The 17,051-nt window shown below is 37.4% G+C and overlaps 1 protein-coding gene across 1 annotated transcript in view; it reads right to left on the reverse strand.

The window, feature by feature from the left end:
• Positions 1-16,046, reverse strand: part of LOC309438077 (uncharacterized protein) — a gene marked incomplete at its 3' end in the record, with an annotated part of 52,175 nt that extends 36,129 nt beyond the window's left edge. The window contains exons 1-6 of the mRNA XM_082048984.1: positions 15,884-16,046; positions 12,944-13,005; positions 11,604-11,723; positions 11,036-11,123; positions 9,788-9,933; positions 7,167-7,429 (exon numbers count right to left, since the gene is read on the reverse strand). Of these exons, the coding sequence (XP_081905110.1) occupies positions 7,167-7,429; positions 9,788-9,933; positions 11,036-11,123; positions 11,604-11,723; positions 12,944-13,003 (677 nt within the window). The 5' untranslated portion in view covers positions 13,004-13,005; positions 15,884-16,046. The remainder of the gene's footprint in view (positions 1-7,166; positions 7,430-9,787; positions 9,934-11,035; positions 11,124-11,603; positions 11,724-12,943; positions 13,006-15,883) is intronic.
• Between the last annotated feature and the right edge of the window lie 1,005 nt (positions 16,047-17,051).

The following is a 17,051-nucleotide window of genomic DNA, read 5'->3' on the forward strand; positions in this document are numbered from 1 at the left end:
TTTGATGTTGGACCTTATGGTGAGTTGTGCTGAGGAGCTTACTCAGATTAAAAATCACTGATTTTTGATAAATGATTTTTTTTTATTGTAGACCAGCTCCCTGAAAAACGTCTCCCTGCAAAACAGCCAGAACAGCATTAACAGCAAAAGTTATGGAAAATCGACAGAAATGTTTTGATATAATACTACTACTAAATAAAAACCTTAGGAAAACAGATTATAGGCAGAGTAATAAATATACTTACAGCAGTGAACAGTCCGTGCCATTTAAAGTTGAAAAAGTAAGAGGTTTATTCTTAACATATTACAGCAAGTGCTGATTTGTGGACAGGTTGAGACCCAGATTAAAGAATCCCTACAGATAGCGCTGGGAGAAATACATCTGCTTAAATCCAAAAGTGTGGTCCTCTGCTAGCTCTCTGTCATGCCAAGGGAAATCTGTAACCCTTATGTATGCCAAAGCAAGGAAAGAGCAGGAGGATTAAAACCTTTTTTCCTATTAAACTGAAATAGGCCACTCCTTGCTTGGTGTTTTATTGCAATTTGCATCTAATTTGGAGACTTTTGCCTCTTGTGTAAGGCAGCGTGTGGGCAGCCTGGGTGCTGAAAAGAGGATTGTGTGTGCCACAGCTGGATTTCAGGGTGTGAAACATCAGGTTCTGGAGCATTTCTTGGGCAAACTGTTCTCTAGCCCTGATAAGACCAGAACATGGATCTTCTGTGTATATACCTGTTATTTTCTTTTATGTCTCAAAATGATAAAATGATAATCTACAAATATGTAAAACTCTGTAGATTATTTCTGTTTCCTTTAAAATTTATCATTCTCACCTGTCCAGCAACTATGGCTATTACAGAGAAAATTAACGAGGATTCTCTCCATACAACTAGAAAATGCACCTTTCTGCTCAGATGATTAATATTTGAAGTACAACAGTCACAGTTCTTTTAAGGCCATTTTAAAGTCCATTGTATTTTTTGTGATGTCTTTACTCTTGCAAAGCAGAATAAAAACCTGGCTGATGCAGAACAGTGTGAACAGTCTGCTACTAGATATAGCATAGTATGTAGCAGATGATGACTCAGCCTCAGAGGAAATCCGTTTGATAAAACCAATCTTACATATGATAGTTTAAAAGTTAGACAAACAGTATGGAAGGACAAACCGGCACTATCAGGAATTAACTGGATGAAGAAAAACAAACCAAATATTTATTAGTCTTGTGTAAACTTACAATTCCAGTTAATTTTTCTGAGTTTATATAATTATGTCAGAGAAGATTAAGCAAAAAGCACGTGCTTCTGCAAATACGCAGGAAAAGATACATTAAAACTTAATGCACTTGTCTAATGCAACAATCAAAATCAGAAGTGTGAAAAGCTTAAATGGAACTTCAATATGGTAGTACACTTCCAGTCGTTGTAGCCTCTCTCTTTTTAGTTATCATCCAGTTAGGTTTAGATAAGGAATGGAAAGTTTCATCTACCACGAAATTTAAGCTACTTGTGACATGCATTTCAAAAAGTCAAGCTGTCCATCCATTTATTGCTTAGGACTTTCTTCAAGACAGGATTTGAATACTATGGAATTTTCCATGTTTGTACCAATGCATTAATGTATGCTTCCATAGCAGGATGTTGGTAGTGATTGCAGAGCATACATTTCTTAGCTTACTCAATTGTTAATAACTTATGTTTAGTGTAAAAAAGGAAAAAAAGAAATATAGATGAATTGAAAATACTATGCAGGATGTTAATCTTCATCAGCATGTTTTAAAACATTAATATTTGTTAACTGTATTATCTAATGTTGATGTCTCTTGCAGCAAGTACATTTTGCCTTAGTGATACATGCCAGGCAATGCTTTGCTGAAAACTGACAGGCAGACTAAAAAAAATACAGCTCCCTCTTCAAATCTCGAGAAAGTATGGAAAGAAATTCACATTACATTACCAAAGTCAAATTTCAACATTTTAGATTAATTTATGAGATTTGTTGGTTTGTCATGCCTGCTCTCAAAGGTATCCTTGTATTTAGCCCGCATGATTGTCTGATTGCCAGCTCTATATTTTAGAATATTGTGGAGTTTGCTCTTTGGATATTATTTAGAAATGAATAAAAATGTGAAAGCAAAATGAACTAAAAAATAAAAAGCCCACTCATGTGAAAATAGTCTTGAAAAGAGGCAACACGAGGTCATTTTTCTCCTACTGTTAATTACATGATATACAATTTGGAAGTTATAATAGGTCTCACCAATTTTTGGAGTGCATCGCCATTTACCTAAAATTTACTTCTCTTGTAAAACTATTGGATGCACAGGTGCATCATTAAACAATATTTTCCTGCCACATGCCAACAAATGCAAAACCTTTATTGCTTTAAGGAAAGTTAGCTCTGCAGTGAGGGTGTTATTTAAAAATTGGAGATCCTTCTTGCAGTTACTTTGTTCAGATGCACACACACTTTGCTTCTTTCAACTCCCTTTCACAAAGAACATTCTTCTTGAATTTTGGGAAATAGCTGTTTCATTATGCAGTTGGGAGAGTGTCTAAGTGAGAGGTAATCCACAGTTTCAGGAGGGATTTTTTCAAACTCACCACACATAACAAGACTTCACCATTTTTCCATCCTCACCCTTGAAACCATTGTAACATGTGAAAGTGTCAAATCAGTCAAGGCTCTAGGCACACATTTAAAAGTCTACTGCATATTTTTGCTTTGCAGGTTTCGAGAACATTTCTTCAAATTCTGAGAAATAAGTGAATCAAGGCCTACAGCATGTGAGGAGTGTTAAATACATCTGTCTTACAGCTTTCAGAAGGCTGCATAAGTTCTAGGAATATCCAGAAGTTTCATGACTAATGATGATACATTTTCAAAATGGCATTCAAGTTTCTGTTTCAGCGCGAAAAGGATGTCGTGACTGTTGGATATCAGATCTGGGGAAAAAAAAAACACACGCAGTTCTGCCTGCCACAGGATTTTTCTACTTGCCATTAAAATACATTATTTTTGTAGTGGTGACAGACAAGATACTGCCTTAGGTGAACTCTGCATATGATAAAGTTTCGTTGTTCCTGTTGTATCATTGTACAAGTGAGAGAACTATTGCAGTTTAGGGGTGGAATGGGAAATGACCCCTTTCCACAGGTCCTCCCATGGCAGCTCCTTGTCAGCTCTGGATCCTTGCTAAAGGTAGGAAGGGTTTCAAGGGTTTCACCTTGAAAGGCGAAATGATCCAGGAACAGAATGTTCTAGGAGGAATGCATGCTCTGATGTGGGGACCCCAGTGACCACAGGGACCTATTTGGGACAAAGCACACTGCCTCACAATACGTTATGAAGTATATCCTATAATGTCTTTAAGTCTTTTACCAGCACTGTCTGGTTGCAACGTGACTGTTCGGTACCAAAATCAGTCACTAAATAATTTTCATGCCATAGAAACACCAGGATCTGGACCTCACGTAAAGCAGTGACCATAGCCAACTGTCTTCTAAAATATGCTTAAATGAAAAAAAAAGTGTTGGCGAAGGTTTACTTTTCACCAGTTTGCTTTGTAGTGAGAGAATGTGTCAGGGGAATAGGATACCTAATAGAATGCCAGACTGCAGTATTGCCAACATTTATGTAGAAGGTACCATAAACACTAAGTTAAATGTTATTTGGGATATGTGAGGAAAACATTCTTTGCTCCGCCCATCAAAGGCATGTCCCTTTGGAGAGAAAAAGAATGTAAAATTCCTTGAAGCAAAGAGGTACAGATTAATGTCTCCGTAGCACAGTGCAGGACAGCTTGGGTTTCCTGCTCCAAAGGTTGTTTATAACATCATCAGTCTATTAATTGTTATTACTCTCTCCAGATCTTGTCTCTCCTAAGTACCAGTTATTTATTTTATACTAAACTATAATGAATTCAAATTCTGGCAGATTTCTTAGAGCATAATCGACTCTTGATGTTCATTGGATGTAATCTGGGAACACAGAACATGTTTTTGTCAAAGAAGGTGCCCTAAATGTGCTTGTGGCAAATGACGATGTGGATCTGACCCTCCTTTACTCAAGAAAAGCATTCAGTGAAGGCTTTCCATATCACTGGCAAAAGCTGTCTTCAACTGTGATTGCAACCTGTGTCTGGGGAAGCTCTTGGACATCACATGTGAGAATGGTGAAAGTAGCTCTGGATGTGAGTACTGCCTGCACAAACATCTAACCACATTGCCAAAGGTCTCTGTCTCTGCCCGTTACTCAGGAGCATCAGGAATCTAGATATCCCATCCCTGGTGACATCCCAGGCCAGGCTGGATGGGGCTCTGAGCAACCTGATCTGGGTGAAGATGTCCCTGCTCATGGCAGGGGTTGGACTGGATAAGCTTTGAAGGTCCCTTCCAACACAAACCATTCTATGATTCTGTGATCTGTGTGTTTAACAGTGTGTATACGCCATATGTTATTAGTTTCATCTGTACCACGTCTCTCTAGTTTGCAAATGTCTTTTATGGCTTTGTCAAACAAACTACCCAAGCCAAAATGACATCCACTCATCCAAGGTACTCACTGAAGAAGAGAGTTTGTTTTGGCAAGATCAGTTCATGATGAAGCCATGCTGGTGTTTTATACTCTACTGATTACAAAATGACAGGTAAAAAATTTGTTCCATTATCTTCTCAGATACCTAAATTAGGCTTATTGACCTTTAGTTCCCTGGGTCCTTGCAGGTGAGATATATGAGGGGTAATTTTTACCTCATTACACAACTTTTTTCCTTGTGTGAGTGACCGAGAAATCAGCTTCTGTGTTACGAGTTAGGATGAAAGGGAATAGATTTCTTGACACGTTACTCTTAGTAAATGGGCTGTTTTAGGAGTGGGTTGTGACAAGTCTACCCATCTCCTTAATTACAACACTGGATTAGTTATTACATTATCATCATTCTTACTTGGATCCATGATAACTATTTAAGAATTCAATAAGTCATGTTCCGGAGCTCACATCTACAACCCGGCATTGCTTAATTTACTGGTAGAAATGTACCCAAATGAGAGGGCAGTATACCGTAGAGGGAAAAGGTAGTGGGAACAAGAAAAACCCAAAACAAATAATAAGCACTTTGAATTGTGAAACCAGGCTTTTAACTTAATGTTCATCTTTTATACTAGAAGAAATGCCACTGAAATGAGTGAGTCAGAAACGTGTGTTGAAATTGCCACCGAAATGGATGAGTCAGAAGCATATGTTAAAATTATTCTGTGCCAAAGACTCTGAGACTTGGAATTTTTAATTATGACAGCATCTTCCTTACTAAATGAGGACTGGAATGTGAAATTGTAAGGTGAGACTAAAATAAGTTTTAATTCCACTGTTGACTGCATGGAAGAACATTTTCTTCCCAAAGGTCATAGAAGTGAGCATTGCATGTTCTTTATGCTAATGGTCATGCTTTCTGAAAGACAGTATGAAGAAAATTTATTTGCCTGACTTTTTTTTTTTTTTTTTTGCCTAGGAAACCTTCATTTTCTCACATGAACTGTTTCTGCTTATGCTGATAAAGAATCAAGCTTCCTTCAAGACCTAATGCTGATAAAGTCACAAAGTTGGTGGAAGTTAAGTAAGTGAAATGTATTTCATGGTAATAAGAAGGAACAGAAATTACAATGAATTGGCTCATGAAGAATAAGTAATTTAATGACAGATACAGCAAAAGCATATATTAAAGAAATAATTTGCTATTAAAAGCAAAGTTTCCAAATGCAGTGACCATTCCCCTTGGCTATCTATTCTTGTAAATTAAGCCCTTTTCTCATACAGTCCTTTTCCATTAGAGGACAGGTTTAGTTACCTGTATGTATGCTAAGTGTAACCTTATAGTATAAGCAGAATCACTAATTTAAATGAAATAAGCTTTTTTTTTTTTTAACCTTTAAATACAAATTTGCACTTCACAATAGAACATGTATCAGCAAAAGGTGCGGATTCTAAACCAGAATAGTTCTATTGCAAACTGTGCTGCTCTCCTAATTCCTTTTGAGACGTACATATATCAGGTAATCTTGTTTATCTTCTCATTCTTTTAACAATACAATAACGTGAATGTTGGTCAAGTTAAGAATAATTCCATGACCAAGGACCATCCATCTATACTAAGAACATATGAAACATATGGAACCACAGAACTTTTAACAGTGCTCCTTAAATAACATTTTGGGAAAAGGAAGGTGTGAGAAACTAACCATTAACTATATCTAGTACCCAAACCCCAAATTTCAGTTAAGTTCTCCAGTACGTTCTAGATGATTATACGAATAGAATATACACACCCTCCTACAGCTTTTTGTCATCTGAATTACTGGACTGAAGTCAGTCCTCCTGTATATGTAGGAGAGGCAGAGTGAAATCTGTTTTTATGGAAGGAGGCACTAAGGAGATGTATGTCCAGGAAGGGGAAAGTAGAGCCTGTAATTTTATTTCAGTTTTGTATTGTCAGGATGCAGGGCAGTGAACTTGACGAAGCCACGGGTAAATCCAGGAGCATTTGTCAAGACAGTTGGAATAAATATCTTCAAACTTTCAAAGCTTGGCTGAAAATGAATCAAAACACAAAATTAATCATAGATGAGAAGCTGCAGCATTTCCTTTTGGCACTATTTTTTAATCAAGATTTCTTTTTTTCTGTATTTTTTTCCTCTTTGTTGCCATTTACTCCACAGCAGCATCCAAAACCTTTGACCACACATACAAAATTCGTAGCTCTTTCAAGGAGGTTTCTCACTGAAATTGCAAGGTGTTTTGAAGCTTTCTTCCTTCATACTACAGCTTATTATGAGAATTAGGTTAATTACATAACAGAAGTTAGACTTGAAGTTAAGATTGACTTTATGAGAGTCAGCCCATATGTTTTTATTTTCTGTTAGAATTCTTAAAACTCAGATTTTCTCCTTGCTCTTATCAACTGTGTTGCTACTGCTACCAGATCAGCCTCCATTGTTCAAAGGAGGAAGAAGACAAAAAGGTAAATATTTCCCTTCCTTCCATCCATCTCATGTCCTAGATTCAAGGACAAGACTTGTCTCTTCTGGCTATGGAAAAGCATATAATCTTCAGCTAGAAATATGGAGCTCAGATTTCTGTGCTACCATTGGTATAAACATATCTTTGACCTCACCTGCAGTCAGTGGATCTTCTTATACTAGGAACTACTAATGAGAGCTTCCGTATGGAGACCCAGACATTGCCATCTTTAATGAAGGTATCTAGGCCATATGAATATCTTGATCCATGAAGTGGAGAGTATCTGCATCCCATTGTACGCCACCCACTGTCTAACATTTGCCCACCTTTCTCAGAGACTCCTTCTTTGGTGTCACTCCACAAGTCGTCCCACCTAGGTAAAGCACCTAGTGTGGGCCTGTAATAGCGCTTTTGGTCCTGTATTTGAACAAATAATTTCACAGCCTTGCCATTTACATAAATTAATTGGTATTTTTTTAAAGTATCAATTTTACCCAACTCACAATTAAAATGTTTAAAACTTACTGCATAATCCATTTTCACAAGCATGAGGACAATCACCACAGGGTTTTCCTTTTTTATAGGGTGTCTTCATTGAACTTCGTAGATTCCCCCTGAAACATCAACATTACCAACATATGCTATAAAGTCACTATAACATATCTGAGGATAAAACTTAATTATATGGATGCATACATATAGTCATCTACACTCAGTCTTTGGTTATATGTCAAAGAATTTTTATGTGTTTGTTGGGTTTATCTCGTGGTGCAGCCCATGATAAGGGTGTCTGGCCCCCTGCAGCCATGGAGATCCATGATGGAGCAGAGTGAGGACTCCAGTGAGGACTCCAGTGAGAACTCCACACCAGAGAGCTGGATGTGCCCCGAGAAGGCTGTGTCCCTGAGGAGACACTGCACTGGATCAGGCTCCTGGCAGGACCTGTGACCCTATGGAGAGGCCATGCTGGAGCAATATGTTCCTGAAGGACCAGACCCCTTGAGAAGGACCCACCCTGGGACAGTTTGTGAAGAACTGCAGCCTGTGGGAAGGACCCACATGGAAGTTCATCAGCAATTGTCTCCTATGGGTGGGACTCCACACTAGTGCAGGAGATGAATTGATGATGAGATGAACATGAGATGAACTGACCATAACCCCCCATTCCCTGTCACTCTGTGCCGCCCAGGGGGAGGAGGCAGAGAATTCATGAGTGAAATTGAGCTTGGGAAGAAGGGAGGGGTGGGCAGAAGGTGTTTTTAGACTTGCTTCTATTCCTCATTATCCTACGCTGTTTGACTGGCAATAAATTAAGTTAATTTCCCCAAGTTGAGTCTGTTTTGCTCGTGACAGTAATTGGTGGATGATTTCCCTGTCCTTCTCATGACCCATGAGATTTTTCCATATTTTTTCTGGCCTGTTGAGGAGGGGGAGTGATAGAGCAGCTTGGTGGGCTACTGGTGGTCAGCCAAGGTCAACCCACCACAATATATGGCAATGTGAATGTGAAAATTAATTTCAGGCAGTTTATGAAATCATCATTCTGCCTTAAATTTCACACTATTTTTTCTTTGTATTAATTATAGTTTTGACTCTACTGTGCATATTGATATACCTTTCTGAACCAAGATTTCAAGTAGAATGTGCAAAATATTTATTTGTTAATTATTATTATGAAAATTAGGATTTTTAAGCAAATGACATTTAATCTGAAAATCAGTGTCACTTTTATGTTTTACATTTTGCTTGTCTGACAATTCTTTTAATGAGTATGTTTCTGTCTTTTCATATTCTTAACATAATCTGCAAAGCTGTTCTTCAGTTATGGGTGATGTGCCCTATTACAAATTTCACCATGTCCCAACTAATTTTGATAATGTAATAAGAAGTTCCAGAATAAAAATCAATACGTACATGGGGCAGTACTGGCAGACATAATAGTATTTGTATTGCTGGTTGGGACAGTAAGCAACAGCACATCCAATTTCCTTAGAATCCCACCAAACCACCTGTAGGTATAAGAATAATAATCATAGGGAAATGAAAAATACACATTTGAAAATAATTTAAATACAATGTGCATTACAGAAACATTTGCATCCAAGATAAGTCATTTTATTTACCCTTTATAGTTGAATGTTCCACCTTTCTGGAAAAACTTTTTTTTTCTTTCCTATTATCCCTAGGGCCAAAGAACATTAAGGATAGAATGATAATAATTTAGCATGTATAAATATGAAAGGTTTGAGTCAAATTGTCTCAGTGATATAAGTTTTCATTAAATTACAACTGTTGAAGAAGATGTAGGAATCATGATGTAAAATTTTGTATCCTGTGTTTCGTTCAGGTGAACAGAGGAGGTTGTCATAGGCCATTGTTCAAATGGAAAATCTCTGAGTCAATGGAACTCTGTAGACTGTAACAAATCCATTTATAATTCCTTCCTGATACATTAATAATCCTATTTTTCCAGTGTCTGAGCAATTTTCAGATGTTAAGCAATCAAATAAGTTTCTTCCCTTTGTTTCTTCCTGAAGTTTTGAAATATCAGTATCTTTACACTTTACTCTGTAAATACACTTAGCCTATTATTTTCATTTTAATTCTGTTACTTTGAAAGTTTTTGTCTTGTTTTGTCAGAATAACTGTCGTATTTCCATTGCACTTATTCCCTTTAAGGATGAGAGGGTATAAGTTACTTAGCTAACATATAGATTTTTTTTTGTTGGTTTTTTTTTTTTAATTCAGCCTGAAATATTAAAAAGTTGCATCTACCTGAGTGAAATGGCCAATCACGGCACCTTCTTTTTTTGCTCCAATTCCATATTCAAAATTTTTCTCCTCATCATACCAGGTCTGAACAACATTTGCCCACGGGAAAGGGCCGGTGGACATGAAGATATTTTCACCACATTGTACATCTGAAAAGAGAAAGTTACTGAGAAATGCATAAAAGATACATGTGTGAGTAAAAACCAGCAAAAAGTGGTATGATTTGCATAGAAATTCTCATCCCAGATGGGACAGCAGGGTGGTATATTTTTCCATTTTGATGACATCACCCTTTGTCAATTCTGAAGTTGTCACTTGACCAGTTAGCAACATGGCCAACCTGTTTGACTGGTAGTTTGGTTGTTGACAGACCTTTTGCATGTCTATAGATACACCTGCAAATGTGCATCACAGATTCATGACTGTAATTTTGTTATTTGAAAATTAGCAGCCTAGTCATTATTCAATTAACAACTCAGTAAGCTTGGGAAAAATCCCAAGCTTTCAAAGCTTAGTTCTGGTAAACAAAAAGGTGTCTACACCATCTTCACCTACTGTTTTTACTCAGGTCCAACCCTACTGTATATTTATTAGTTCTCATTTAGGATTCGCCTTAGTAAGAACCAGAGGATTTGGTTTTTAGGAAAAAATTATGGGAACTGAAGGGCAGTCCACATCTTACATACACTATAGACAGGTCAGTCAACACCACACTGGGCATGGATCATGGCTATTGTTAACACATTATAGCTGTGACTAACAAAAACGGAAGTGTTTAAATGAACCTCCAAGATAGTTATAGGTTACAAGTTGCCAGAAGATTTTAAAACTGGGAGTCCTGTCTTAGAAATTACACTTAGCACCACCAGCTAGTTTTGGACCTTCACACTTTGCCCCTTCCTTCCTCCAGCACATAAAAGCTGGTTTCTGCATTAAACTGAATCTAAATTATTTTCGTTCTGATACATATTTGGAGAGAATAAGCTTTCTCACTATGATTTTTTTTCACCTACTGAAGAAAATATGATATACAAATGTAAAACTGATACAACTGGGATGACAATGGAATTGAACTTTTCTCACTTGACGGATTTATATCTAGAATTTTGCCTTTGTCCCTTACACCAACAAAATCACATTGAATATAAATGGCATCTCAAAAACAAACTAACAAACAAACATCCAAACCTCAAACTATTCACATCAATAACGTGTATGACATTATTCAAATAGCACTCATGCTTCTCTTACTGGTTTTCCGCAAGTTAGGAGGACTGTGATTTAAAGTACACTGATTGGCCCATTTCTGGGCATTCACTGCAGCCGGAATATTCCATACCTTAATGAAAGAAGAAAATATTAATCTTTCAGGCACACAGCAATTAATAACTCCTCATGAAGGAACAACATTTGGAAATTACACTTCAAATCAGAAAAAAATAATACAAAATCCTTTTCTTTCCCTTTTTTTTGGGGGGTAGGGGATGTAAGAATGAAGTTACTATGCACCCAGGAGAATAGAAGGTGTGAAGACTGATGAAGAATGCATCAGAAAGAAATGAACAATGTTGTGGCTTCTCCTTTTCATTTTCTTTTTCCTCCAAAAGAAAGATGCATTATTGCTCATATACCACAAATTTTCCAGAACTGTTTTTCTACCTGCTCAGCCTTATGTTTCTCTTGGTGTTGGCCATACTCAGTCTTTAGGAAAGGTCTGGATGGTGAATTTGTGGCTAAATAAAATAATGTGACCTTACAGTCCTATATCTCTCATAGGGTCCTTTATTAGTTAAAAATAGATTTGTAGCATGCAACTTACCATCTTCAACATGTTGCTGGCAGTTGGCCTTACTCCTCTCCTGAGAGCATTATGTTTGTCAACAATCACCTTTTGCTGATCTGGTCTGCTTGTTGACAGAGCATGGAAACTTTCAGGTTCCTAAATTGAAATAACATGTTATATTTCTTTTTTTATTTGAATGTAACTAGGTCCTGAATCTTGTCTAGGAAGTACTAAAATAGCAACATACTAATATCAGCCAAGGAGATTATCTTTGTGATGGAGGATGTGCTGTGATATGGTTTTTCTCCAAAGTATCTGTATGGGTCCTTCCATGTGGAACAGCACTTCCAGTGATTCCACAGTATGGAGCTTAGCAGTAACAACATTGGTTCCTGTGTCATATCTGCCAACCCTCTATGGGTGGCTGAGATATCCTGGAACAGCTCATGTGCTTGTAGAATCTTAAATTTAGGCAAAAGAATCAGACTAAATTTACTATTATAATTTCCTTAGTGAGGTTTTAAAGAAACAGGATCTAAAAATCAGCTGAAGACATGAATGTGCTTATGATGTGTTTCCCTTCTTCAGTACTTTAAACATGCCTATCAATGTTTTTGGTTTTGTTTTTGTTAAAGGAACCTGTTGTTTAACCACAGGATTGTCACAGACCTCTTGTGGTATTTCATTTTTCCTACTGAAAAAAAAAAAAATGTGCCTATGTTTTTCATGCCGAAGACTTTCTTCCACTCTTGCCATAACTGACAGCATTTCTCAAACTTTTCATGTGTTTCCTATTTAAAAAATATCCATGTACAGAACTCAGCCTCCCCTTTACAACCATTCTCACTAGTCTTCTAGACTGCAGGAGGAGAGCAGAAAGGGAAAAATTAGGGGGAAAGCTAGTCAAGCCTTCAGTCACATTAGTGTTTCTGAAGCAGAAGGAGGAAACTTGAAACTTCAGACTAAGTGTGGGTTGAAAGGAACCACTCGTAGTGTGTTAGTTCATTTAGTTTTTGAGGGAAATTAGTGATACATGAGAGAATAGGGCTGTAAAAATGTGGGGAATTAATAGGAAGAGAACTGCATCTTTGGGATATCGAGATTACTGGATATGTGTGTGGGATCTTCTGGAAAATACAGTTATTGCTGATACAACTCATAAGTAACGTTGAGTCTATAGTTAAGTTTGCAAGTGTGGGACCAATGTACTGTTTTGGCATTAAAGAGACTTCAAGGATAAATGCTTTCCAGATCCTAGATGTCTAATCAGACTCCTCCTGTAAATGAACAGTGAGCATAGGAAAAGCCATATTCAGTCAGACCATGAGAGTCTTGGAACCCACAAAGATTTTCTGAGTACAAAGTGTAGATCCTACCTCTCCAGCAGACAGAGGCAGCACAGCTGCGAGACACAGGAACACCACTGGCAGAATCATCTCTGAAAAGGGGAGAATGAGGATTTAATTTATATTTTAAAGAGCTTTGATTTCCCTGAATAAAAAAATCACCTTCTGTGTATTTCCTGGCTTTTCCTCAAGTAGCAAGGTAATGTGTTCTTTCCTCCTGTTTTTAGATTTAAAAAAATAAAATATGCCCTTTGCACTTCCAAACTTCTGTGAATCAAATCCTTTATATGTCTCTTATTTCCTGCTGTAATCCTGGTTGAATACCTCCACCTGAATTCACAGAACAGGAGGACATTTGTGCATCCCTTCCTGTAGGAAGCCTTCTGCTCATTGCTACACCATGGAACAGCTGAGGTGGAATGCTGCGTTTAGCTTGTTTCTGTGTCTTTGTTAGTCTGAAACTTTCTGTTCTATCACCTGTTTTGAATGGACTGCATTGGTTGAAAGGGGTGTTTGACAGCCCATGTGCAGACCTCTACGCTTAGATGTCCGAGTCTAGATTCAAACTCCTTACTTAATGACCAGCATGGTGAAATCTTGCACGTGAACTGGGGCAGAACTGGCTGGACCAGAAATGGACCAGCACTGGTTTCCTGGGAAAGGCTTGTTTCAGAAACCATTTTTTGTTTTTATTTTTTTAAAGACAATTCTTGATTAAATTGCAGGTAGTGTGGAATAGCAACAGAAATTAGAGCCTTCCTTAACTGAAGAAGCAAACACCAGACTCCAAGACTCTACTTACTTAGGGAGCTCAAAACTCTGTACTGTCCCAATACAGTGATCCAGGAGGTAACAGGTCACTTCAAAGTTCAGGTGTCTGATTGCAATCAGTCATAAGAGTCACATTCAGGTTGTTTCTGCTTAGGTACCTTAGGCAGGTAAGCAGGTGACTAGAGCGGAATTTACTTATTTTGGCATTTTTCCCAGCCTCCCATTCCAAGGGAGTTTATGATCATGTTGCCAAAGAGGTGTATTGTTAGCTTAAATTCTTATTTGTTTTTGAGGGGCTGCTGGCTCAGTTTTAATTTATTCTTGAGGAAAGGCCAATAAGATTTGCTTATCTTTCCGTATTCAGCAAAGCCCCTTTACCTCGAGGCAACCAGTTTATATAAAACAAAAGTGCTCCAGCCAATGGAGAACATATGGGTAAGAAAAACTATCATTTTCCAAATGGTACAGCAAGGCCCATTTTCCTCACCAGCTTACTGACGTTGCACAGGAGGTGACGCACAGTCAGCACGGATGCTGTTCCACCTCTGCCAAAGAGCAAAGCCCTTTGAAATGTTCTGAGACTATGGACAGCTGTAGCTCAGGGGCCAAAAAAAATGAACCAACTGGCCACATCCGTACAATTAAACTCTCACAGCCTACAAAATAGGGTGACTTATAGCAAGCACTTAGAGTTTAGGAAAGATCTAGTTGATTTGAGGGGAAAAACATTAGAAACTATTCTGCTAATTAACAGCATAAGTCATTGATTTCTTGTTCTTGGTATTGCCATATTTCACTTGTTTTTAATTTTGACATCACCTATGCCTCCTTGAAGTGCTTTAGGATCACAGAAGATATTTCTCTCTAACTTTTCTATCACTTATTCCTCAGGGCCATTGCAAAACTTTGTGATGTATATGACCTAGGTGTTTAGCAGTAAAATATTATACTCCAAATAACATGAAAAATTACTATATTTACTTCATTTCTGACTAGAAAGTAAATAGAGGTGGTGGTTATTTTTAGCTGTGCTTAACTTATGGGCAAAAATATGTCTTTTGAGTGCAAGATGTGATGATGTGCAAATAGAAAACAACCTTTTCTTGCACCTAAATCATGTAAAAACTAATTATCTGTTGCAGTGGAAAAATAACTCTTCAATGAAATTGTGAAGCTTTCTGTTTTACAAACCAAGCTGGAGAAACTAACTTAAAGACATGGGCAAAGTATTAATTCACTGCAATATTTTCTATGAATTAACTTACAATTAAATATAATCGGTAATTTAATACATGATGTAAGTTTCAAAATGCCATTTGAATGCTTTTTAAGACCCAGTGGGTTTCCTGCTCCAAGATATTAACATACTTTTGGCAATCCCACTGATTTCAACCAAATGCTTATAGTTTATGAGATGTAAATTTAATTACTCTGCATTAATTTCTAGGCACTGGTCCTAAAATCAGTCTCTCTGTCCCCCTCCCCTGCTCCCCCTCAATCAAACACAAATCAGGACATGTGCCAAGTCTTAGTGACTTTCCTGCAACTCCATCTGTGTACAGGGATCTGCCACTGAAAGATGGTGCTTTAGCATCCCTAGTTTAACAAACTTGTGTGAATATGTTTTTCCCATTTCCCTCTTCCAAAAACAACCAAAAAAGCATCCTACATTATTCATACATATGAACATCTATTACAAAAGAACATTCCCATTATTTATATTCTACTTGAAAAACACCTAAAATGGAATAACACTAGCTGTGATTTCACCTGTGTAGCTTTGTTTCACAAAGTCCTAATTAGCAGCCAACTTGCACAAGAGTGGCAAATTGCACAAGGTGGTAATTTCCCCACTCTGAAAATAAGTGGTGATGGCTACATATAGCAACAGAATACACTGAACTGAACATATATTCAGTTAAAAATGTTCTGTCTTTCTCTGTCTTTTTCTCTGTGTACATATAATCTGCCAAGACACTGCTTTCTTGCATACAGGCAGCTTTTCTTCTGGTTTTGATTGTTCATCAGTTTTTTTACTCGTCTTACACTATTACCTATGTTATCCTTATTTTTCACTGAATAAAATCCTCTTTCTGTGACTGTCCTAAATTTTTCAAGAAGTCTTCTGATAATAGGTTGCATTTGAATACATGAAAAAAATTACAATACTTTAAGTAAAGAAATCAATGTAAATCCTACCTTTTGTTTCCAGGAAGATTAGGAATTTCTTCTGTTCTTCTTCAGGTGGCTGTGGAAGTGACCAGGGTTCTTCACTGGAGGATGATTTATAGCTCTTCTGTTTCCTGATAGGACAAGGTGACTCAGTGTCACAGGTATTATAAAATTCAAATAGTGACCAGATGGAACAGTGCGTTTCTCAAGTCCAGGTTCTTCCAAGAAGAAGGCTGTTTGCTTGTGTTTTGTTTTTATTCTCTCTTACTTCTTGTACTGAAAGAGATGAAATACTCTGAAATGAGTTTTATATCTACTGCTTCTTATATGTAAAATTTGCAGTCAATGTGAATGCTGGGTACAAAGGCTCTCTGCTAATGATTGACACATCCAGTTGTAGTACGACTTGATCTTAATCTCCAGCATTGCAAATAAACTCAGCTGGCTACAGAGGTGTCTCCATACCGACGTTGTTGAAACCAAGATGGAATTTTGCCCATTGATTTTTCCATGGGGGTAAAAATAGTCTTGGGCCAAGTTCCTCTTCATGCTATGGCTTCTTTATGTTAGTCCTACAGTGTAGAAGTCAAAGAAAGAGACAAAAGATATTTCTGCAATTGATACTTTTACCCAGTATTGAATAAAGATTAAAAGATTATTGTGTGCACTACCATTAAAGCACATAATGTTTCGGCATATCCGGGTACATGTGGTAAGATGAGAATGGGTAGAAATACTGCCAGATCAGAAGGGTATTTGTGTTCATATTGACTGTTTCTGTCCACATTCAGTCTCAAGTAATTGCTGACCAGAGCAGCTGTCATTGACTTCTTTTATATAAAATACTGTTACTTTTTTATTTTAATTCAGATCTTCCTTCCTCATAATCACTCAACTCCTACCTTAGTCCCTTGTGCCTTCACAAAAATCTTTTGCTTTTCATTAGCTGGAAAACCAGTATATTGGCTTTACCAGAAAAAATGGTAGTGGTGTGATTTGTCGATTTGTAATTACATGGAAAGGAACACATTGTCAGCAAATTTGGGGTTGACATCAAATCGCAGGGAGCAGTCAATATGCTAGATTATAAGGCTGCAGTTCAGATGAATCTCAAAAAGCTGAATAAGTGACCTGACAAAAATGATCTGCAAGTGATCAACTAGGAGAGACCAATTGTCTGGGGAGCAGCTCTAAC

This window comes from Streptopelia decaocto, assembly GCF_964273445.1.
Source record: "Streptopelia decaocto genome assembly, chromosome: 3".
In the NCBI taxonomy this organism is placed as follows: domain Eukaryota; kingdom Metazoa; phylum Chordata; class Aves; order Columbiformes; family Columbidae; genus Streptopelia; species Streptopelia decaocto.